Genomic DNA, 23,988 nt, shown 5'->3' with positions numbered 1-23,988 from the left:
TCTATGATTTTGTCTCTAATTTAACAATGTTTCTGAACATATATTAAGACAAATAGATAAAGAATTTCTTTTAAAAGATGAGCTAATAAGATCTCCTAGTCTCTCCTGGGAGTGAAAGGTGTTTCTGATCCAGCATACAGTAATGACATCTTTTTTTTTTTTATTTTAACCAAGACTAATGAAGAGGAACCAAGCTATTTTCAATAACAATGAACATGTATTAGAAATTAGTGTTAAGTCACTATTTTCATGCAATAAAAACAAATGCTTTCAGTTCGATATTCCCCTAAGACTTAGCAGGATACATTTTTTTGTTTAAATGGATTTCTATATTCAAAACGTAATTTTAACATCTAAGTAATTTGGTATCATAGTTTAAAACTTCACTTATCCTGTATTTATCACTTACATCACATTATTTCAATTAATAATTATTGAGTGCCTACTATTATATGTGACACAACTCCTGACGCCAAGAATTTTCAATCTACTGAAGAAGACAGGTATGTATGTGGGCATGTAAGAAGTATTATAAGATCAGGATGAGGTGCCTGGGTGGTTTAGTTGGTTAAGCCTCTGACTTCGACTCAGGTCCTGATCTCAAGGTTCGTGAGCTTGAGCCCCACAATGGACTCTTTGCTGTAGCAGAGAGCCCCCACTGGATCCTCTCTCCCCGTCTCTCTCTGCCCCTCCCCAAACAGCACATGTGAGTGTGTGCATGTGTGTGTGTGTGTGTGTGTGTGTGTGTGTGTGTGTGTGTGAATGTTCTCTCAAAATGAAGTAAAAATTAAAAACAAGAAAACCAGAACAGGATGTGGGTATCAGACACTTATATTCTAGAGATATCACCCCCTATGTCTGCTTACCTGGATGGGAACACACAGAACAATGGGCCAGTTTTTTAATAACTACTGGCTGTGGATCAGAGAAAGAAGGTTTTTCATTCCACTGAGTAAATCTGTAAAGGAAAATGATTTTAAAAGGAAAACAAAACAAAACAAAACAAAACAAAAACAAGGTCACCAAAATGCCATGCTCTCAAAGGTCAGGCTATTCTGTTCCCTTACCACCTGTCTCATTTTCCCTTTGCAGGAGATGAAGTTGCTGGCCCAGCGTATGAAAACTCTCAGTCTATGTACCTCAATTTAAAAATATGGTTCCAAAGACAACAGAATTGCAACAGGGGGAAGAGAGAATCAGACAGTCACAGAGGAAAAGAGAAGGAGGACACAGGAGGGGGAGGAGAGGGAGGAGGCAGGAGAGAGAGGAAGGGTGAGGGAAGAGAGAAAAAGAGTATGTGTATATGTGTTCACGTGTATACTCTTGTATTCATTTTTTTTTTTTTTTAAGAATCCTAAGTTAGGCAGCAATATGTAGAGAGAATGAGATGTATATACCTGTTTGATCTCTCTTCTGTGTGCCAGAGTATAAAGCAAATAGAATCATGCACATGAACATTACCCTGTATCAGGAATTGGGAGCAGGGTAAAGGATAAAAATAAATAGAACATCAAACTTCTGAGTAAAAATTGTTTAAAAAATCTAGACCATTTGAAATTATCATTTTCTTAATCTCTTATGCAAGCAGCAAAAACATTACCTGTTAAATGAGTGATTTTAAAGAAAATGCTTTCTGCTAAAATGTCCACTGAAGAAAAAGTTAACTTTATTTTTGGCCAAAATTCTAGGTAACATAAAACCACCAAGGGGATAGTTAAGTATTCATCATAAAACATAAGTGTTCTGAATTATATTCCTCTGCTTATAGAAGTTAAAGTTCGAATAAAAAGCTGAATTATCTCTTTAGTACCTTGTGCAGGATCTGACACTAGGAGTTATTATTTGGCTTCTGGAATTTCTGATTCATTTATTACAAAGACCAAGTATAAGCTTGCTAAAAATTAGCATTAATAGATGCTGGATAAATACACAGAAACTTCAAATGTGGAAGAAAAAAAAAACCTAGGGGGAAAGTCAGTCTAAATTAATCAGTTAGAATGGCACATAATGATAATGTAATTTTATGTAATGTAATAAAATGTAATTTTATTCTCTTCAAGTGTTCAAACATTTCATAAAATGTTGCCAAAAATACATACTTGCTGAAACTATTACAATAAGAATGATCTGTAGTTAGTCAAGTGCCATACCTTCTTGTTTTTTATTCTTTATATTATTCTTCACATTCCCAAATGATTCCAGGCCAAAGTATATCTTTTTTTTCCTGCTTTGGCATCATATTCACTGATACCAGTAATGGATATATTGAAGTCTTAGATCTATCAGTAGCTTTATAGCTTTCGAAGGAGTACAACAATTTCAAGTTTTTTTCATGGCCATTCCTTCTTGATTTCTACAACTTAATGTTTCCTTTCATGCACTCACCATCTCAAACCTATTGGAGGCCAAGACTGCTTTAAGTCTCCTAGTATCCCAGTTCCTTCTTATTCATTTGACACTTTATCACTAATATTAATTTAAAAATATATATTAAATAATTAATATTAACATAGACTGTTGCTTTCATTAAGTAAACATAATTCACATGGTTTCAAAACTAAATAGCACAGTTGGTAAACTTCCATATATTCTGTACCTTAATTGTCTTGAATCCTCAAATTGTATAGACTAAATCAATTAGAATTTATATATTACTAAATACGTGGCTATAGAAGAAAGGGCACTCAAGGAAAAATTTTGATCAAGTGTTACTTATTAAATATTTGCAGTATGTCAGGCATTTCACTTATAGAGTATATGATATCAAAATATTTTATATAGAAAATAATTTTAAATAAAAATTATTTTACAGTTATGTTTACCTTTACTTGGTGGCAAAATAGTCTAAAATAGCCTGTGGTAAAAGCCCGAGGTTATAAATAAACACATTTGGCATCTTACTACTTGTGTTTGTAGTGACCTAATAATGAAAAAAATACAATATGGCTTAGGACACATACTTTCATCCTTTAAAAAAAACCTCACAATAAATAAAAATCAGTGATTTTGTTTATTTATTATTTTTTAAATCCGTGATTTTAAATGAAAATATAGAGGAGCTTAAAAACACAAAACTCTGTCTCAGAAAGCAGAATACTTTTTGAAATATTTACTATTCAGTTCAAAAAGAATAAATGTCTAATGTCACAAGAAAGTTTTAGTTACCTTTGAAGTAAACTTTGCCCTTTCAAAATCTGTATAAGTTTTAATGCTTGCTCTTTTCCAACTCCAGGGACTCCCTTTCAGAAAGTGGAAAAGAAATGCCAATGTTAGTCACAGGGGAATGGAGAAATAAAGTATGGCATATCCTGCAGTCTGGGATGGTGCAGCTGACAGAATAAGGTAACTAGGTCACGATAGGAAAAGACGTGCAAGGTACACTGCCATGTGTAAAACAAAGATTGCAGAATAGCTCACCCTGTGACCTAGATTTGTAAGTAAAATAACTACTACATCATCCATTAATCTATGCAAACAACAAAGTCACAGGGTTATATACTTAACTGCTGACAGCATTTATTTTAAGGGAGGGAGGAAAAGAATTTTAGAAGGCTTTTACTTTTTATGTTAATTACTTTGATAATCTTTTAATTTGATCTACTTCAAGTTATATTTGTAATCAGAAAAAGCATGTTCATTTACTTTGATGAACATTTAATATTTAAAAACTCGGATATCAAAAGAGAACAATGTTCTTCCAAGTTAACTCTTGAAATGAAAACTTAAGAAAAATTAAAACAAGTGTTAAGTGTCCAACACACAATAAAATGTCAATAAATGTATATCTGCAGGACAATTTCTTGTTTGAGTCGTCCAGTTCCTAGAGAAGTTTATGCATGTATCCTTATAAGCAGGGCTGCCATTTAGCAATGTGCACTGGGACAGACATACCAGTGTTAAAAACACTTCCTAATCGGTTAATAAATATTCATGGCACAAGCATCCTAAGTGCCTGCTGGCAAAGGGGTCTCCCCTCCAGTCTGAATCTCCTTCCCAACCCACTTACAGTCAGGATCAGCTACTAAAAGGGTCACACCTGGCCTAAGAGTGGTTCCCAGAAGTCTGTTTCATGGCCACAGCCTATATCTTTGCATACAGGTTGCTACAGATTTTGTATACCACCCTTCTTATATTAGCATTTAGCTACATCTTAAACTTTTTGAAGGTAAATCACGTTAGTCCATAAGTCTTACAAATCTTTAAGTAGAACAATATAAATGGATAGTGGTTTCGTTACAAAGGATAGAAAATGTCAAAATAGCTAAGGTTAATGCATAATGTAACACCACTATAGCTAAAATTGGTTTCTGTGAGTTTAATTTTGCGAATTTTTTCTTACTTTCAACATTCAGCTGTTTCTAGACTTTAATTATTATATAGTGACATACGGGAAATAAAAATCTTCTATTTCAGAATGAGAACTATAATGAAATAATTATTTTTGTGTTATTTAAAAGTTTCCCTCCTCCTGCTTCCTTTAGTTACTACTTAAAAGAGTGATTTCTCTAAGTCAGTCAGAGACAGATATGATATGTTTTCACTCATATGCGGATCTTGAGAAACTTAACAGAAGATCATCGGGGAAGGGAAGGGGCAAAAAATACTTACAAACACAGAGGGAGGGAGGCAAACCATAAGAGACTCTTTTTTTTTTTAATTTTTTTTTTTTTCATCATTTTTTTAAATTTATTTTTGGGACAGAGAGAGACAGAGCATGAACGGGGGAGGGGCAGAGAGAGAGGGAGACACGGAATTGGAAACAGGCTCCAGGCTCCGAGCCATCAGCCCAGAGCCTGACGCGGGGCTCGAACTCACGGACCGCGAGATCGTGACCTGGCTGAAGTCGGACGCTTAACCGACTGCGCCACCCAGGCGCCCCAAGAGACTCTTAAATACAGAACAAACTGAGGGTTGATGGGGGGTGGGGGAGAAGGGAAAGTGGGTGATGGGCACTGAGGAGGGCACTTGTTGGGATGAGCACTGTGTGTTGTATGTAAGCCAATTTGACAATACATTATATTAAAAATAAATTTAAAAATAGTGATTTCTCTGATCACTGAGGACATAAGTTAGAAACGAGGGTTAATAATTTTAGTATCCTATTTTTTCCCTCTCCCGTAAGCTCTGATAAAAAAAAAAATTTATATATATATATATATACACACACACACACACACACATATAATATATATATGTCATTCTTCTTTAGACTTCTCTTGGGGATTGGGGTGCCTGGGTGGCTCAGCTGGTTAAGCATCTGACTTCAGATCAGGTCACGACCTCGCGGCTCGTGGGTTCGTGCCCTGCATCGGGCTCTGTGCTGACAGCTCAGAGCCTGGAGCCTGCTTTGGATTCTGTGTCTCTCTCTCTTTCTCTGCCCCTCCCCTGCTTGCACTCTGCCTCTCTCTCAAAAATAAACAAACATTAAAAAATAAATAAAATTATAGACTTCTCTTGGGGATGGAATATGTAGTCTAACAAGGGATTCAGTAAGAATACAGAAATGATCAGTAAGGACATGATGACAGGACTACATACTAAGAACTACAAGACAAATCATTCAATATTTTTAAATATACTTAAGAATGGGGTTATCCTTGTAATGCTTAATTTATCACTCACCTATTAGTATACCTATTTGTTTATTGTGCATCTTAAATAAAATGTTTTCATGACTAAAACTCAGTGCAATGCTAAGAAGCAAGGAGGGATGAATGGCTTACCCCAATAATTATATTGCCTAGCAACAGTAATAACATTGAGCATGTGCAGTTGGAAAGCTGGAAGGAAGACTGAAAACCACAAAATAGACAAAACAGTGATAGAAACTCATATTGGTATGATATGAGAAAAGAGTGATTCCTATACATTTTTAAAAGGGTGGTAAAACTTGAATGTGAATCTCTCAGTCTAGAGTAAGTCTTAAAGTCTTGATCTTCAAGCTGTGGGACTAGTTACTATTCCATTCTCATTTGCAACATTCAGTGTCACAAGGAACCAGCTTTTTAATGCCACTTGAAATGCTGGTTCTTTTAGTTACTGAGTTGTTTATTATGCCTAAAATTATACTCTAAGTTAGGTTATTAATCATATAGCCATATTATTTTCATATTTATGCAGCATGTAAGACATCAAAAAAGATACACTGTGACCAGTAAGTAAATACGACAATCTAAGTGTACCTTGGGGAGATAATCACAGCCAAGTAGTATCGCCAGTCCGACCAGAGCCTCTCTATCCAAACCTAGTTTACTCTTGATAGATGGCATTGTGTAACAATCAACATGTGGATCCTGGAAGAAAGTACGGATTTAGTTTCATCTTCAAAAAGTAAACATTTATACATTAAGCATTACAAAAACTAATTGGTCAGAGTTCTCTCTAAATGCTTAATTATTCCTTAAAGTTAAGTGGGAAAAATTGTGATCACCAGGATCTTCAGACTCCAACACTTCAATATCCGGAAATAAAGTCATAGTTTCAAAAATGGCTTAAAAAATAAACTATTATAGTCAAAATGTTCCTCTTCATTATTTTTGATGTTTTACAAAATATTTTCAATTTGCAAAATTACACACTGTAAAGTGTATATTATAAAAAGTAAACATTCCCAGTAACTGCATCATCTAAAATTAACTATTATTGGGGCCCCTGGGTTCAGTCAGTTAAGCATCTGACTTTGGCTCAGGGCATGATCTCACAGTTCGTGAGTTCAAGCCCCGTGTCTGGCTCTGTGCTGACAGTGAGGAACCTGAAGCCCGGAGCCCACTTCAAGTTCTGTGTCTCCCTCTCTCTCTGCCCTTCCTGCTCACACTTTGTCTCTCTCTGTCTCAAAAATAAATACTTAAAAAATTAACTATTATTAATAGTGTAGCGCATGTTCTTTCAAAAAACACTTTGACACATAAATACAAATATTTATTATTAGCTATATTTTTAAGCAAAAATAGAATTATATGGAAGTGCTTTTAACATGTTTTTCTTGCTAATATATCTTTAATATCAGTAATACGTATCTTTTTAATGACTGCTTGTTATTACATTATAATGGACTCTGAGGCAATGTTTCTCAGTGAGCACACAATGAACATTTTCAGAGAGGTAACAGAATTGTCTGGCAAGAGGTTTTTAGCTTTCTGGGCTCCAATCTACCAAATGTCTGTTGTCTTGGCCAACTTTGAAAAGTTACAACCAAAATTTCCCCTGACCTCTCTGAGAACCATGGCTGTATTCAACCATTCCCTAGAAATGGGCATTTGGGTTGTCTGCCACATTTTTGTAATACTAATAATGTTGCAATTAACATCCTCATACATCTCTTCTTGCATATTTGGAGGTGTTGTTGAAGATAAATTACTAAAAATGGAAATCTGGGGTCAAAGCAAAACATTTCATATGCATTTTTATAATATATTATCAAAACATTTAGAATTAAACCATGTGAAACAAATCAAGCCCTTAAGAGAGAAATGCACATTTCAAAGAAAATGAACTATGCGTCAATGATATTTGTAACAACAGTAAACATTTATTTCATTTAGCAATTGCTGTGTGCCAGGTATTATGGTAATCATTTTACACATATTATTTCATTCCATCATTTAATAATCCCTTTTAAAAAGGTACTTTGTGAAACAAATGCTGACAGAAAGAAACAAAGGTACCTTGGTATTCATAGAGAAATTCCTATAAACAGTCTGGGCTCCATATAGGAAAGCATCCCCATCATTGGTAAGGCAGCCGTCCACATAACCACTGGCATTAAGATAAGCACACATGGCTTCAGCTTCCCCAGCAGCTTGGACCCAGGGAATTCCTAAGCATTCCAGCATATCAAGGCACTGGAAAGAAAACGTAGGAGCAAGATATCTAAGACCATTTTTATTGCTTTTTCTTTCAGTGTTTAACTGATTTCTGTATGACAAATATTAACTATTTAAGTGTTTTACAAATTCTGATATTTAAGAAATAACTGGAAATTTGAATACTGAATACTTTATGGCATTACAGAATGATTGCTTAACTTTAGGTGTGACAATAAGAAATGTACTGTGGTTATGTTTTTGTTTATTTTTAAGAGTCCTTATCTTTTAGACAAAGATAATGAAATATTGAGACTGAAGCAATATTGTGTCTGGGATTTGCTCCAGAATGACATGGGAGAAGGGACTGAGTCGGGACATAGATGAAACAGGAGTTGATAATTGTTTAAGATTGATGATAATTGTTTAATTACTTTTGTGTTGATTTAAAATTTTCTATAATGAAAACTTAAAAAATTTTAATGTCCATTAAAAAGTAATCCATATTCAGGATGCCTGGGTGGCTCAGTCAGTTAAGTGTCTGACTCCTGATTTTGGCTCAGGTCTTGATCTCATGGTACTCACAGTTCGTGAGTTCGAGCCCCACATTGGGCTCTGTGCTGACAGTGCAGAGCCTGCTTGGGATTTTCTCTTTCCCTCTCTCCCTGCCTCTCCCCCATTTGTGCTGTCTCTCTCTCTCGAAATAAATAAACTTTACAAAAGCACTCCACATTCAATTAAAAATTAATTTAAAAATATTCAATTTGCATTTTGGTCAATGTTATCTCAAGATTAAAGAGAAATATCTTGTAAATGATTAATAGTTAATCACAGTAAGATTTAATATCTGCAAAATAACAAAAATTCTTCTCCCATGATGGGAGCTCTTCCCATGAGCTCTTCCAAAGAAGATACTATTATCCAATTTTACTTGAGACCTTAAGGTTCTTTTTTCTTCCTCTATCATGTCTGTACAATGAAACTCTCATGTTGTGGGAAACCAAGTAGGAGCCAGTTGTTGATTTGCTCCTAGAAGTCAATTGTCTGTGCAAGCGATTTCTTGCTATCAATTTGCTGACTCATGAACAATCCTCTGTGAGTTTTCCTTGCATTATGAGTTGAATCTGGATGAACAGCTTGTAATTTAGCCTTATAGCTTACTGCATTGTTCTTGTCATTTTCACATTCCACATTGAGAAATACTGGGTATGGTGAGGAAAAATGCCTTTTTACCGGTAGTTTTAGAGACTGATAAAGTAAATATCATCCATTGCTTTAACTGATTGCTTGCATGCTACATTACATAATACAAACCTCTGCTAGATGTTGCCCAAGGTGGACAAGGTTCAAAAAGACAAAGTACTGTGTTAGAAAAAAAGAGTACTTTCCAGGACTCTGGCTGGGTGACTTTAGGGAGATAGTTTTATTACAGGGGTTGCTTCTGCATTCCTTTAAATAAGAATTATCTTTTCATAATAAACAAAAGAATTTGGAAGTTATTTTAGATTCCTGCATTGTCATTCCAATTCTTCAAAAACCAGCACAGAATTTGGAAGGCTGGTTGTAAATTTTGCTACCCTAAGTGTCTGTCACGTGGGGTGGTATTGGAGGAAGACTAATTTGTGTTTTCATGCTTATACCTAAGAGACTGCAGTGGGTTAGCAGGAAGTAGGGCCTAGAAACTGAGGGTACAGAAATATAAAAATGAAAGTTTTATTCATTCAGGCAATACTGAACACTCACACAAAATGCTTAAGGACATCACAATTACTACAATAAAGAAACAGAAATGGAACAATTTTCTCAAGAAGAGATGGACATCTTTTTGTTTTATACTGGGTATTAATGCCCTGAGTATACAGACCATGGATATTTCTAGGACCAGACTATACAAGAAATAATTAGAATCCAGTACAGATATTTTCTTCAACTACTGACAGTCATTAAGGTGGAAAAAGTCACCAACTGAAAACTATTTTTTAAAATCTTATGTGAATAGAAAATAAAATTTCAAGAAAAAATGATTAATTTATACAATATTGTTTAAAAGAAATGAACTTTTTAACCATAATTAAAAAGAAAACAGGGATATGAATTAAAAGCAAATATAATAAAAAGTTTATATCCTTAACATAAAGAAAACAAAAGAAAAAAATTTCTTGATCTTGGGGTTGTGAGTTTGAGCCCTGCATTGGGTATTATAGATTACTTAAAAATAAAATCTGGGGCATCTAGATGGCTCAGTCAGTTGAGCAACCAACTTTGGCTCAGGTCATGATCTCATGGTTCACGATTTTGAGCCCTATGTTGGGCTTGGGCTTGGGCTCGGGCTCACAGCTCACTGCTGTCCCGATCCCACTTGGGATTCTCTGTCTCCCTCTTTCTGCCCCTCCCCATCTTGCACTCTCTCAAAAATAAATGAACATTTAAAATAAAAAAAAAAATCTTAAAAAAAAAAAAAGACCAATATATATTAAATGTATATTATATGTACTCCTACATTTTACATAAACAAAGAAATATCTTTGTTTTTATATACTAAATAATACAAAGATAAACCTCCTACCACCTGATGTTCTTTGGATGTACTGAAACTGCTTATCTCATATCTGTGCTGATGGAAAGTGACTGGCGAGAGCTATAAAATCATTCCTAAACTTTGGTCTGTCTGTCTATCTATCTATCTATCCATCCCACTTTGGGTAATTATGTTAAAATCTCAAATCACAAGAAAAAGCTATGTACACAAAAAAATCTTCGTAAGTTCACATGTAATAGAGAACTGAAAAGCAAACCATATATGAAATGATGAGGGATGATTTCAGAGCTTTTTATAGTATTTCATACATGTTGCACAACCATTACAAGTGATGGATTTGGAAAGAATGTGGCAACAGGCATATAAGGGTATGATAAGTTAAAAGTCCAAGATAGAGGCACCTGGGTGGCTCAGTCGGTTAAGCAGCTGACTTTGGCTCAGGTCATGACCTCATGGTTGGTGGGATTGAGCCCTGTGTCGGGTTCTGTGCCGATGGCTCAGAGGCTGGAGCCTGCTTCGGATTCTGTGTCTCCCTCTCTCTCTCTCTCTGCCCCTCCCCCGCTAATGCTCTGTCTCTCTCAAAAATAAACATAAAAAAAAAAGTCCAAGATAAAAATCACTTGTGCACTATTAAAGGCAAGTTTAAAAAGTATATACATTTGAAGAGAGGCAAAATAATAGTTGGTTTTTATTTTTTTCATTATATATTTCATTATAGATGATCTCTCCATTCCTTAACTTCTATAAAAATACATATTTTGTAATATATAAGTATATTAAAATATAACAATAAGTACTTTTAAAAATTAGAAAGTCCTAAATATATATTCTATATATGAACTATCATTAGTTCTGAATGAGTGAAGTATGAATTAATTAAATCTCTATTCTGGGAATTCTTTAAGTGCTGAAGATGTCACAACAGGTAACATGTATTAACTCCTTACTATGCAGTGGTTGCTTTAAATATCAGATATTTTTAATTTTTCTAATTTTCACCCTATCCCTGCAAAGTGCTACTTTCCTCATTGCACAGGATAGGAAATGAGGCAGATATAATTTAAAAATCTTGCTCAACATCTCAGAATTTCTATATGCCAGAGCCAGGGCTTGAACTTGGTCAGTTTCACTACAGAATATCAACTTGTCTCTATACACACTGGCCTTCTATTTACAGTAAGTTTAGTGAGTATTAAAGATAATTATATAACAACCTTTATCAAAGTAAAATGTACTCACCACTTCATATCACAATTATTGAATCATATCTAAATGCTCACCTCTTTTAAGACTGATTTAAAATGTGATCTCCCTGTTTTCTGAGACCATGTTTTTCCAGAAGGCCCATACCGAGTCTGATTCCTCCTGCTTATGACATCAGCTTTCAGCTTTGGGGGTTCCCCTTCCATAACGAACACCAGTTTTACATCCATTAGCGTTAAATATGAGATACGAAAAAATAAGTTCCTTAAATATAAAAATTAATAATATATTAATCTTCATACATTGATAGTGAAAGTCTACACAGCAGTATGACATAATGGCAAGAACATCAGACTAGTATCAAAAAGGTTACATACATGCAATAACATTTTATTTATTAATATTTTGCTTTAAGTGAACTGAGAAAACACTAAATGTTTTTAAGCAAGAGAGATTTATGATTGTTCTAAGTGCTACATGGAAAACAGTTTGGAGAAGGAGGAGGCCAGGAACTGAGGGAGGAAAACTCATGAGGAGGTCATTTCAGAACAGATGAGAGGATGGTGGCAGTGAGGTGGTGCCTCTGGACATTGACCAAAGTTTATGAACACATGGTATATTCTGGAAGTAGAGCTGGCAAGACTTTCTGATAGATTGGATGTGAGGAGGGGTCAAACAGAGAGAATGGCTCCCAATTTTCTGGCTTCTAGTCGCCAAAGCATCCTGTGGCTATGTTAAGCAGGCAGCTAGGTCTTTGAATCTGGAGCTCAAAGAGTAAGAAGTACAAATTTGTGAGTCATCAATTTAGAGATGGGAGAGGCAGACATGTTAATATATTTTAAAATCTCAAAATGTAAAGCAACAATAAACAAAGTGGAAACAAAACCAAGATGTCATCTGCTGATACAATCATACATTTATATCCTAAGAACTTTTACTCTACCTGAGGTGGGGCTTCAGGACTGTTCCAATCATTTTTTTGACTGTCTGTGCTTCACATACCCAGAGACTCAGATCAACCGCAATGGTTTTCCCACCAAGATTATGCAAGTGGATGTGTTGTTTAACAGGCTCCAAAATTTGCCACAAGTCATTCACTCCCATTCTGGTGATTATCTGCTGTTATTTGAAACACACTTCAAAAGACTGTTAAAAGACACAGAAGCTCAGAATAGAAATTCAAATAATATATGTTAGTTTAGGATAATTCATAAATAGAGAATTCTTTTATTTATTTATTTATTTATTTATTTATTTATTTATTTATTTCAGATGTCAGCCTTTCCTTTGTTTTTTCTTTTATTACGAAATGTATTGTCAAATTGGTTTCCATACAACACCCAGTGCTCATCCCAACAGGTGCCCTCCTCAATGCCCATCACCTACTTCACCTCCTTCCCACCCCGCATCAACCCTCAGTTTATTCTCAGTTTTTAAGAGTCTCTTATGGTTTGGCTCCCTCCTTCTCTAACTGCTCCCCACCCCAACCCCAAGTCAGCTTTTCCAAATGAATCAAGAACATTTGAAACATTAACAATGGTGGTAACTGACCTACTAGCTACAAAAATACTGATGTAACTAACGGAGTAAAAGCTATTTGCAAATTGTACTATGCTAAATCTGTCCTTAAAAATCCACTCATCAACAAATATGGGTTTCTCTGTAGTACTGAAAAATAAAGTTATTTTAAAATTTAATGTAACCCAAATGTAAATGGTCTTGTCCCTCGTCATTCTTTCTTCTTCTCTATGTTCTCTTTAGCAGTGGTGGAGAATATTTTTCATACGGTTACATTAATATTAAATGAGGGAAAAACCCCAAAATGGTAAAATTGGCTTTGTTTCAGCTGTTAACAAGGGATAACACAAGCAGCCATGGGCACTGGGGATGCTGTAAATCATATTTGTCTACTTGAGAATTCACTCTTTGATTTACATATCCAAAGCAAGAATTGGACTAGTCCCCTACCATAATCAGGAAAAATAAGAAAACAAAAGCAAGAAAGCAGGCATGTTAAAGTAAAGTAAACTAAAGAAAAAAAAAAAAAAAATCCCAAGGGGTCATTGCAGGAAAAGTCAATGGAAGATTGTGGGGGGGGGGGGGGGGGGACAGAAAATGGAGAGTTGGAAGGATATGCGATACCTTTTTAAAAAGAGCTTTGGCTTTTCAAATTGCAACGCCACACATACTCATTGTAGAAAATAAAATAAAGTCTTTTAAAAGAACAAAGAATTTTAAATCACCTATAGTGCCACTATTCAAAGTAAACTAATGTTAAACTCTTCTGTGTACAAGACATTTTAAAGACAAAAGTGGCTTGAACTCTGGTATTCTAGCTTTGGTATTTTCTACAGTTGTTTTTCTTTACTAAACACCTGTATCTCTTTTTCTCTTACTTTGCTATTATTTGATAAGAGTATTATGTAGTATTTGCAATGAAAATTCAGTCTGACTCTACAAACATAATCCAGATTACCATCCTCTGAAAATGACCTTAATTCATTCCAGAAACACAAAGTAGGATATAAAAAATATTACAAAAGGCTATCACCATGCAAAATGCAAAACCAATGCAAAGCCATTCTAAATTAAAAAAAAAAAAGCAAATTTTCTCAAATTGTACATGGCTGCAAAAATAAATAAATAAAGGCTGGAAGTATTGTTACTTTCTCTGCACTTCTCTGAATCTTAATTTTATAATGTGGCCAGTGCCACAGGTATTATTTTGTGCATTTATTTTTTATGAAGAACTGCACCAATATTTGCTGATATGTCACCTTACAAAGAATATACAGATTTAAATGCAAAGGATAAAGCATTAGGTAGTGAATGGTACCTCAGTGTTAATATTGTCTACTTCACGTAAGAAGTCTCACTGGTTGAATGTGGCATTGTGGCATCAATTCAGAGATAGTTTTATCTCTTTGTTAATGTGAAAAGTTGTAGCTAATTCTGGAAAGAGTGGGGACATATATATTTTCTAACTCATTATTATGAAAGGAAACAAGCCTTCTAAGTCTTAAACATCAGAATGCATAAAATTCAGAAGTAGCAAGTTTGAGAGGGAAGTTCTTGTTGACAGTTGCTTTTCTTTCATGATTCAAGTTGTACACTGGAATGAATTGCTAACTGAAGGAAATTATGAGATTTTTCTCTCGGGCGCAACATTATAACTGATCATATTTCATTTAAATGTACCCCTGGTTCTAGCCTTCAAAATTTTAAATGCAGGTCGTCTTCTGATTAGCAAAAGCTCTCCCAGGAATTTAGGATATCTCTTAGCTGTGTGCAGATTTATATAAAAAGATATCAACCGTAGCACTGTTTGTAACAGTGAAACAATGAGCAGAACCAAATGTCCATCAATAGAGGAGTATCTTTAATAAATTATGGTAGGTTGAAATACAACAGATGATGCAGCAAAAAAATGGGATAGATCTAAATGTACAATCTCCAAGTTTTAAAGAGAAAACAGGTACAACATAGATTATATTTCAGGGATGACTATAGTTCAGGAATGGGGACAAGAATTACTCTTCAAAGTATACTCTCCTTTGTGCTAATTTTTTAAATAATCATATGTATGTATTACTTCTCAAATTAAAAAAAGTTTTAAAAAATGTAGTCCTATCTGGAGCACCTGGGTGGCTCAGCCAAGTTAAGCATCTGACTCTTGGTTTTGGCTCAGGTCATGATCCCATAGTTTGTGAGTTTGAGCTCCATGTCAGACTCTGTGTTGACAGTGTGCAGCCTGCTTGGGAGTTTTCTCCCCCTCTCTCTCTGACCCTCCCCAGCTTGCTCTCTCTCTCTCAAAAAATAAACATAATTTTTTTTTTTTAATGTGGTCCTATCTGTAAAAGGTTGGGGAAATAAAACAAGAAATCTTTAGATGGTTTGCATCTTGCCTAAAAATTATGAGACCAAATATGGCTAGAGTTCATGGGTCAAGTCAAAAAGCAAAGTTCTGCAAATATATAATACCTGATATCAAATCTGACTTCAGTATGGCTTTTTTAGGGATGAGAGACTCACATTTTCCGGTTTCTATCATACCATCTAGGAGCTAGTCATGAAAACTTAGGCAAGGTGCATCCTTTCCTCTGGCCTTTCCAGTTTGCAAGTTCCTTCCTTTTTGTCTTACCTCTGAAGCTTCATTACATGATTTTACTAATATTACATAATATTATTCACTACATAATATTACTAGTATATATGTAATGAACAAAGATTGCCATCTTGTGCAGTGTTGTTTATGGTGGCACACATAAGCATACATTTATGTAAAGGACTGCCATGCATATTGTATTCCTTCCAAACGCTGTAGAAAGAAAAGAGGCATTGATGAGGCAGCCTCTTGATTACACACTGTTGTCCTCTAAATATTTCAAGCACATTAGGAACGTTTTGCAAAGACTTTAATGGAATATTACTCACTAGGGTAGCCATGCCTAGAAAAAAGTAAGCTTGGAATTAATTCTACTAAAACATTAAAATTCCACAGATTGGATCCCTTAAGCAACATAGAGAGGGCTTTTAACTAAGCCCATAAATAGTATTTTTAGTATAATTATTATGCTTAAAACTGAATTCTTCATGCTATTTTATTTTCTTTTGTCAGAATAAACCTGGTTTAAAGGATGACCATCACAGTTATGTCACAAAACAACCAGCACTGGTAGTTGAACAGATACCTGTATCGTCTACCTAGAACATGTTTTAGTTATTCCTTTATTAAAATGGGAGTGAAGACTACAAGATATAACTACAGCTATTTAAACACAACTGTTAAGAACAATGTAAGCAAAAAGAAAAAGAGTAGCAGAATTATCTGTTGGTTCCAGAAAAGCAAAATCTGACTATCTCTGAGCTAAAGTGTTCTCTTCTCCAATTTTCCTGAGTTATGTGGTATGTTCCAGAAAAATGTCTCTTTTGTTGCCAATCTTTTTGGTCACTGTATTTTAAAATCCATCTCAAAGCTTTTAAAACCACTTTGATCCCTTAACCTACAGTCCCTGTGTATCTATTGAAATGGATTTGAAAAAGGTGAATCTCTCTTGTGCTCCCCAAGCACACTCCTATAAAGTAGTAATGCTCTCAGTTTCTTTCATAAGCATGGAAGAATTGCTGCTATTGTGAAATATGCCTTTTTGACCATTTTCTCTGAATGACAGGAATCAAGGGGACATTTTTATAGGAGCTAGACATGCCCCAACAAATCTTTTTTCTCTGAGTAACTTTACATTAATGAACTTCTATTAGACCTTCTTGAATTACTGCAAGGCTCTACACAGCCTTGACTACTTTTAACTAATAATAATACTAATACTAATACTAGTAATAATGAATTAGAACTATACCAAGCAACATGTTAAAAGGATTGGGAGTGGGCATGGGATATAGAAAGTGAGCAAAAGGAATTATAGGAAGAATATTTTTAGAATCAGAGGCAGACTACACCAGAAAGGACATTACTGCTGAGTGTCCTTTGAAGAGTCTATAATGAACTCTTCTAATAATATATAATGAACTCTCCCTAATAATATTTTTCCCACTTCATCGGACATCTCCACTGAGCTCTTAACTAGAACATCTAATTGCCTACTTTACCTTCACATGGATGCATAACATGCATCCAACTCTTGATTTCATCTCTCCCCAGAACTGTTTTACTTATCTCTCCACAATATCCAGTTGCTTAGGCCAAAAACCTAGCCATCCTTTTTGATTCTCTTTACTTGGTTCCCCAACACCCATTCCATCAGCAAGTCCTCTACCTCCAAAATATATCCTAAATCCCTATTTCTAATGATAGTCACCCCTGCCCTGCGTTTTCCTGTATACAACTGTAACAGTCACCCAACTGGCCTCCCTGCTTCTACTTTTTACAACCTTCCACTTGTATGAAAACAACTGTTTTCATAGAAGCCAGAGTGATCCTGTTTGAAAATCTAAAGCATATGCTTTAAAATCATCTTCCTGTTTGTACATGTTAATTTACTTATGCTGATATCTTATAGCCAGTTATACAATGCAAAAAATATTAATGTAGAATTACATTAAGTGTTCTACATGCAGTACATTATTTTAAAAGACTATTTTTAGGATTATTTTCATTAGACCTATGATCTAAATTGGTTAAGTTTAAAATGCATGTTTTTTGAAAATCACTCATAAAAGCAGAATATATAAAAAGAATATCCCAATAGTTCTGAAAGGGCAAAATTATGTGAAATGTGTATTTTATGAAAAACACCACCACCACATGTTTTAAGAATGTAGTTAATACAAAATTTCTATTCTAATCATCTATTGTTTTCCACTTCTTTGCACCAATGCTTCCTCTGAACACTAAGTTGCAATGGGAAGATTGTAAAGGTATGTAAAGTTTCAAAAGGGACAGAACGCAACAGTTTTTAAGATATTCAAGTGCAACTACACTCAAAGATAGAACAGATGGTTTCTGAATGAGGTCATGATCAACCTGATGAGGTTACTCTAAAATAGCTCAGCATTAAGTAAAATTTAAATACCACATATTATCAAACTCACCCAAAACTACATATAATTTTCCCTTATTTTTTAATAGGGTACAATTAAAAAAATTTGTGGTGTGGGATTTGGTGTCTACTCCCATATTTTATAATGTGATAATCTTACTGACATCAATCTGATCATGCAGTCAATATAAATTACATATAAAGTCTCTTTAACATATTAACAATTGCTAAGAATTAAAGTGACACAAGAATACTTACATGAATCAAAAACATCAGAATAACGCTAGCAAATAACTTTATATAATGTATTAGTGGCTTCAATTTATTTAATTTACTGAAAGAGCATTAGACTTGGGATTGGAAACCTAGGATTTTGGTCTTGGATACTGAAGCTGTATGACCTTGGAAGACATTTAACCAACCCATCTACAAAATGAGAGGTAGGAAACCAGATGAACTATAAAACTCTAATATCCTTTGAATCTCATGACCAATTTTGGGTCAGTTGGTACTAAAATAAAATCACTCGATATTCGTTAGTATTGCTTGACAGAAAGAACATGAATTTCTAATTTAAAGAAAGGGCTCAAGAATCCACTTCAGGTTAAAACAAAACAAATCCTTTGATGTAACCATATGGTGCCCATAAATCAATTTATGCTCCTAAAACTTCCTTAAGAGCTAATAAGCTTTTATTGGTTAATTATAAAACTGAACGAGGTGAGAAAAGCACAGAACCTTGCTAATTTCACTAATGAATCAAATTTTAAAGAACATAAACAGAGGTCAGTGGTTAGATTTATGCAAAATACACATTTTGTTAGGCCAACAGTTTTCCAATTTTATTTAAGTTTTAAGCAAAAACATTAGGGAAAAAACTTTGTAGCAATAAAGCAAAAAATACTTTAAGTTTCCCAATTCCCATTTCAAGACTGTTTTCATATAAAGATAGGCAAATAGTTTATTTAAGTACAAGACTGAATTGTATGGGTTTACTACATAATTTCACTAATTGATGCTAGTTTAATTTTCTTCAGTTTTATTTTCATATGAATTTAGCTTAAACTTTGAAGGATAATATACCCGGCTTAACTTATAGTTATCAATAAATCTTTATTAAATGTCCACTATGTACCAGGAACTCTAGATGCTAGAGATACAATAATGAAAGATAAAGCCCTGCATCTAAAGACCCCAGGAGGGCAACTGAGAGTAGAGATGAAAAGAGAATTACAACAATGTGTCAAGTACAGGCAGGGGTATTATGAGGGAGCTAGGGTTTTAGCGTAGTCTGACCAGGTCCTACTTTTATACAAGGGCCACACTGGGAATATGATATACATTTGATTATCTTTAGAGGCAAAAGGTGACTTCGATGGAAGGAATTTCATTACTGGGGATGAGAAATTTATCATCTATCTATTTGGGGGTGAAGTGGGGTAGCGGTAAATGCCACTTTTTCCTATCTACAACGGGAGGCTGTGGAGTAAATAAAGTAGATTATTTAACTAGATCAACCCAACTCTTGAAGAGCTGTGTAAAGGCAGAAGAGAAGAGGTAGGTTTAATGACGGGCTGAGAACATCCCTGAAAGTTACGTCAAGGAACTTAAAACTTAATTAGTTCCGATATTTATTGGGTGGGTTTACAATAGGCCAGTGCGGGGGGGGGGGGGAAGGCTGTAAACAACCACAATGCCTTCAGGTAATTGCTATTATGTATTTTCAGAGCACAACGTTAACAAGGAAAAAGGAACACTCCAGTACGACTTTGCCCGCTTCGGCCTAGAACCGGGCGTGGGCGTTTGCTCCATTGTGCGGGAAGGAAGGACATCCAGGGGCCATCCGCCTCTGCGGAGCCGCCAGCGGCCAGGCACGCAAGGCCAGAGCGCGGTCAGGCGGCTCTCCCACCGTACTCCCAGCCGAGCCTCTGACCAGGGTTCGCAGGAGCGCCCCTAACCCGGCTTTTCAAAGGAACCAGAGGAAGGCGGGCAGGGCCGCCTCTCCACGGTCCGCGGGACTTACCCGGACAACCTTTTCTCCTTGGTTTTGGAAGACGCCCCTCCGTCATTTACTAGTTTGGCCTGAATCCTAACTACTGCGGCCTCCAAGTTTCCAAACTTTCTCTTCTAAAATAAAAAAAATTTAAAAACTTAAGTGGAAAAAAAAAGAAAAGGAAAAGTTCTCTACCTTTTTCGCTAAGCAAAGACTAACGTCTGGGACTCAGCACCCCAACCCGGGAAGCCGCCAATCACTTCTAATTCGGCGCCCTCTCTCAGTGGCCCCGCCTCTTCCGGGAAGTAACCGTCCCCTTTCCGCGACCAGTCTTTCTCTAGGCTTTTCTGGCTTTTAGCCGGTCGGCTCTACGCATGCTTGGAACTGTTGCCGGGGTACTCCGAGTTCTCTTCCCTTTCACTTAGGCAAATCACCCGTCCCCTCAAGTCTCGCCGCAGCCGAGCCCTGCGTGCCTACCAGCTTCCCCGCCCGCCAAGGAGCACTTCCGGCCCCTTCTCTTAGACGCTAGTGGCGCGAAAACCCTGAAACGCGCACGCGCGGGCAGAGCCCTGGCGGGAGGGGGGGGCGGGGCGCAGGCGCGTAGTGTCCCGCGGTGGGCGCCAGGGCAGCTAGGCTCCTGCCTTCTCCCACCGCAGGCGCGCGGTTCCCGGCGGGCCAACGGTGGCCAGCCGAGGCTGAGACGACCCAGGGTGCCCTTAGCGTCCCGCTTCACCGCGACAGCCGCGCTGATCGTGTTCCCTGGGGGAGACTTCGACTTGTTCGAGGTAAGGTGAGGGCGCGCGCTGTCGCTCTCCCTTGCTCCGGATCCATCCCCTGTCGTTACCCCCTTAGCCAGCGCCCCACAGCCCACCTAGCGGTGGCTCGGTCAGCGGAGCTGCTGCGGTGTCCAGGGTATCCCCGCGGGCCCGAGCGGACCAGCCGGCCGGCGCGGATTTTCGGGCTGTCTCTGCGGGCGACGCAGGTCCCCTGAACCGCGGGAAACTTGCCCGTTGCAGCTGAGCCCCTCCTCGGGCGGCTCCGCCGGTGGGGCTGAGAAATCCTGGCCCTGGCTGTTGGACCCGGCGCCCGGCCCCAATTTTCATTCAGGCTTAGAAGACTTGCTCGAGGGGATGGGGTCAGGAGGGAAGGTGGGCTCGGACATCCGGCTCTTAGAGCGAATCTGATACCCTCACCGGCAGCTACTTCGTCTGTTTACGAGATGTATGCAAATAGCACTTAAATTGGATTTGTTGTTAAATCCCAGCTTCGTGACAACGCAGGCTGTATTATCTAGAAAAAGTAACATGTAACGTTTGGAGGTTTTATGATGGCATTTCTTTTCCCCCTTGTGGAAATAAACTGGAGAAGAATCGCGACTGGCAATTGCGGAATACTAGAGTCAAGGATAGAGAAAGGGCTGTAGGACCAATACGACTTGAGATAAAACTGATAATTCTTGGAAAAATCAACTATTTTGTTTTTAAACCCTGAAGGCAGAATTTATGTGAGCGCTTATTACTTGGTGTATGTTTTGTGTATATTTCATTAACAGCGAGTGTTTTAAAGGCAAGGTATTCCGGAATGTATATTCTAAGGGGGGGAAAAAGAGCCCAAACTCCCTAACTTTTAGATGGCTGCTATATAGTCGTTTAAAGTAGTCAATAGCAAAATAAAAATAAAAAAAATTCAGTATCCTGTACAGTGGACTGCAGGTAGTTCCACGGGCGTGTGGGTGGGAGGGAACATAATAGAGCTTCTACTTAGATTTACTTTATCTCGTTCTAGTACTGTGTGAAATACACAGAGTGATAATTTTATGTCAAAATGTGTATTCCAAATTTCTTTTCCTGAATGGGTGGGCGTACAGAAAGTTTGGAGATCACTAGAATATTGCTTTAAAAAACATGTTTTTATATGAGAGAACCAGTGTTGAGTGACCCAGAGTTTATTGGTATCACCTCTTTAAGTTTTATTTCTTATTCTGTAATTGGAGGAAAATAGCTGTAGTACCCAATGGGCCAGATTCTTCAATATGTGTGTTAAATATGTAATGAATATAAAGCATTTAGTATTGAGCCTGGCAGAAAAGTAACTACAAATGGTACGTTAAAGTTGTTAAAGTAAGAATCTGTTTTTATTCCCCAAAGGTTTATTTTACTGAGTGTCTAGATGTAGAATTTTATATAAAACCTGCCTAAATCTTGACTTACCATTTTTAGACCTAAGTTAGGAAAATTAACCAAAGCTATACTTGACTTACTCTCAGGAATCAATAAACAAGTAACTCAAAATTTTACCATAGTAGTATGCATTATATTTAAGGCATAATTACCTGTTACACTTCTGTATACACATACACTCGTAAGTCCAGGTAACTGAGGGTCAAGTATAGTCACTTATATTAATGTTAGCATTTTGATTCACTAGTACATGAGATACATCTTTTCTCATTCAACATACTTTCCCTAGTGACCAAATTCAAAGTAATTTCTGTAGCTTTCTTAGCAACACTTCCAATCCCACCCCTACTGCAGAGTATATTTTACTGTCTATTGGCTTCACCATCTCAGTATCCTAGGATGGCTTCAAACTCAGTGTTTCCAAACAAAATAAATGTATTGTTTACTTCTTTTCTTTCCAGATCTGCTCTGTCTACTTATAATGGCATTTAGCCTTGTGTGAAGATTGTTTCCAAAAATGAAACACGAGATGGAATTTTATAAAGCCCAATTTTTCTTAAATTTTTTTTTCAACGTTTTTTATTTATTTTTGGGACAGAGAGAGACAGAGCATGAACGGGGGAGGGGCAGAGAGAGAGAGGGAGACACAGAATCGGAAACAGGCTCCAGACTCCGAGCCATCGGCCCAGAGCCTGATGCGGGGCTCGAACTCACAGACCGCGAGATCGTGACCTAAAGCCCAATTTTTAATTTGCTCAAATAGCAACATTAGAAGGACACATCACAATAGAATCCTTTTTGTAGTTTTTATACATTAACAAAAAATAGATAAGAAGATGGGTAGATTAATATCCAATTTCACTACCTATAAACAAACTCAGTTGTTCATGCCTGGAGGAACCTGGGCATTGAAGAGGTTTGACTTTGGGTTTTGACAAACTTGGGTTTAGATCTGAGCTCTGATAATTTATAGCTACACAGACCTGGGCAAAATGTCTTATGGAGCCTCAATATCCCCTTTTGTAAAATAAGGACAGTACTTAAAAAATGTTGGGGATTAAAGGAGATATTCAACAAATGTTACTTCTACTTCCCCACTTTACTCATACTTTTAAATCTCTTGATTTCTTCTGTTCCTTCTGATTTCTCTGTTTCCTTCTGTTACTGATATTGCCACTACTTTTGTTCAGTGCCCCTCATCCTTTCGAGGCTGTCTCTTTCGCCTCTATTCTCCCTCTCTCTTTCATCTTCCTTTTATACTGAGGCCACAGGGATGTTTCTAAAACATATATCTGAGTGTTCACATTTTATTATCTGAAATGCTGTGCTTAGTATTTCCCAGTTTTGCTGATCTGAGTTATTTGATAGGTGGACTTATGAATTTTTTCACTTAAATATTTATCATGTCTTATGATTTTATGATATATCTCAAGCAGTGTGTTTAATGAGTTCATTACATTTAAAATGAGATTGTTTAATGCAGAATTGAGGATGTTGGTGGCGGTGAGAGGGGCAGAATTGGGGATGAGGTAAACACAGTCCACTGCAGATTCAGAGATAGCAGCAATTTGCCTTTATTTTTTTTTTTTTAATTATTTTTTAACTTTATTTTTGTGAGAGAGTGTGTGCAAGTGAGTGGGACAGGGGCAGAGAGAGAGAGCAGGTGAGAGAGATTCCAAGCAGGCACTGTGCTGTCAATGCAGAGCTGGGTGTGTAGCTCAATCTCACAAATCTTGAGAGCACTGACCTGAGCGGAAATCAAGAGCTGATGCTT

General features: G+C 36.6%; 2 protein-coding genes across 4 annotated transcripts in view; one reads left to right on the top strand and one right to left on the bottom strand.

Annotated features, from left to right (window-relative positions):
• Positions 1-20,546, bottom strand: part of GEN1 (GEN1 Holliday junction 5' flap endonuclease) — a 29,027-nt gene extending 8,481 nt beyond the window's left edge. The window contains exons 1-7 of one of the 2 annotated variants that reach the window (XM_058682587.1): positions 20,065-20,546; positions 12,488-12,690; positions 11,622-11,808; positions 7,665-7,841; positions 6,183-6,293; positions 3,166-3,239; positions 867-958 (exon numbers count right to left, since the gene is read on the bottom strand). In XM_058682587.1, coding sequence (XP_058538570.1) covers positions 867-958; positions 3,166-3,239; positions 6,183-6,293; positions 7,665-7,841; positions 11,622-11,808; positions 12,488-12,648 — 802 coding nt within the window. In that variant the 5' untranslated portion in view covers positions 12,649-12,690; positions 20,065-20,546. The remainder of the gene's footprint in view (positions 1-866; positions 959-3,165; positions 3,240-6,182; positions 6,294-7,664; positions 7,842-11,621; positions 11,809-12,487; positions 12,691-20,064) is intronic. The other variant, XM_058682588.1, reaches the window with a different exon arrangement.
• A 117-nt stretch (positions 20,547-20,663) lies between these two features.
• Positions 20,664-23,988, top strand: part of SMC6 (structural maintenance of chromosomes 6) — a 78,857-nt gene continuing 75,532 nt past the window's right edge. The window contains exon 1 of one of the 2 annotated variants that reach the window (XM_058682586.1): positions 20,664-20,819. The gene's annotated coding sequence lies outside the window, so the exon portion shown is untranslated. The remainder of the gene's footprint in view (positions 20,820-23,988) is intronic. The other variant, XM_058682585.1, reaches the window with a different exon arrangement.

The sequence above is a fragment of the Neofelis nebulosa genome, chromosome 9 (assembly GCF_028018385.1).
Source record: "Neofelis nebulosa isolate mNeoNeb1 chromosome 9, mNeoNeb1.pri, whole genome shotgun sequence".
Taxonomy (NCBI): domain Eukaryota; kingdom Metazoa; phylum Chordata; class Mammalia; order Carnivora; family Felidae; genus Neofelis; species Neofelis nebulosa.
The sequence above is the reverse complement of the archived record's forward strand: the minus strand, read 5'-3'. Positions and strand labels throughout refer to the sequence as shown.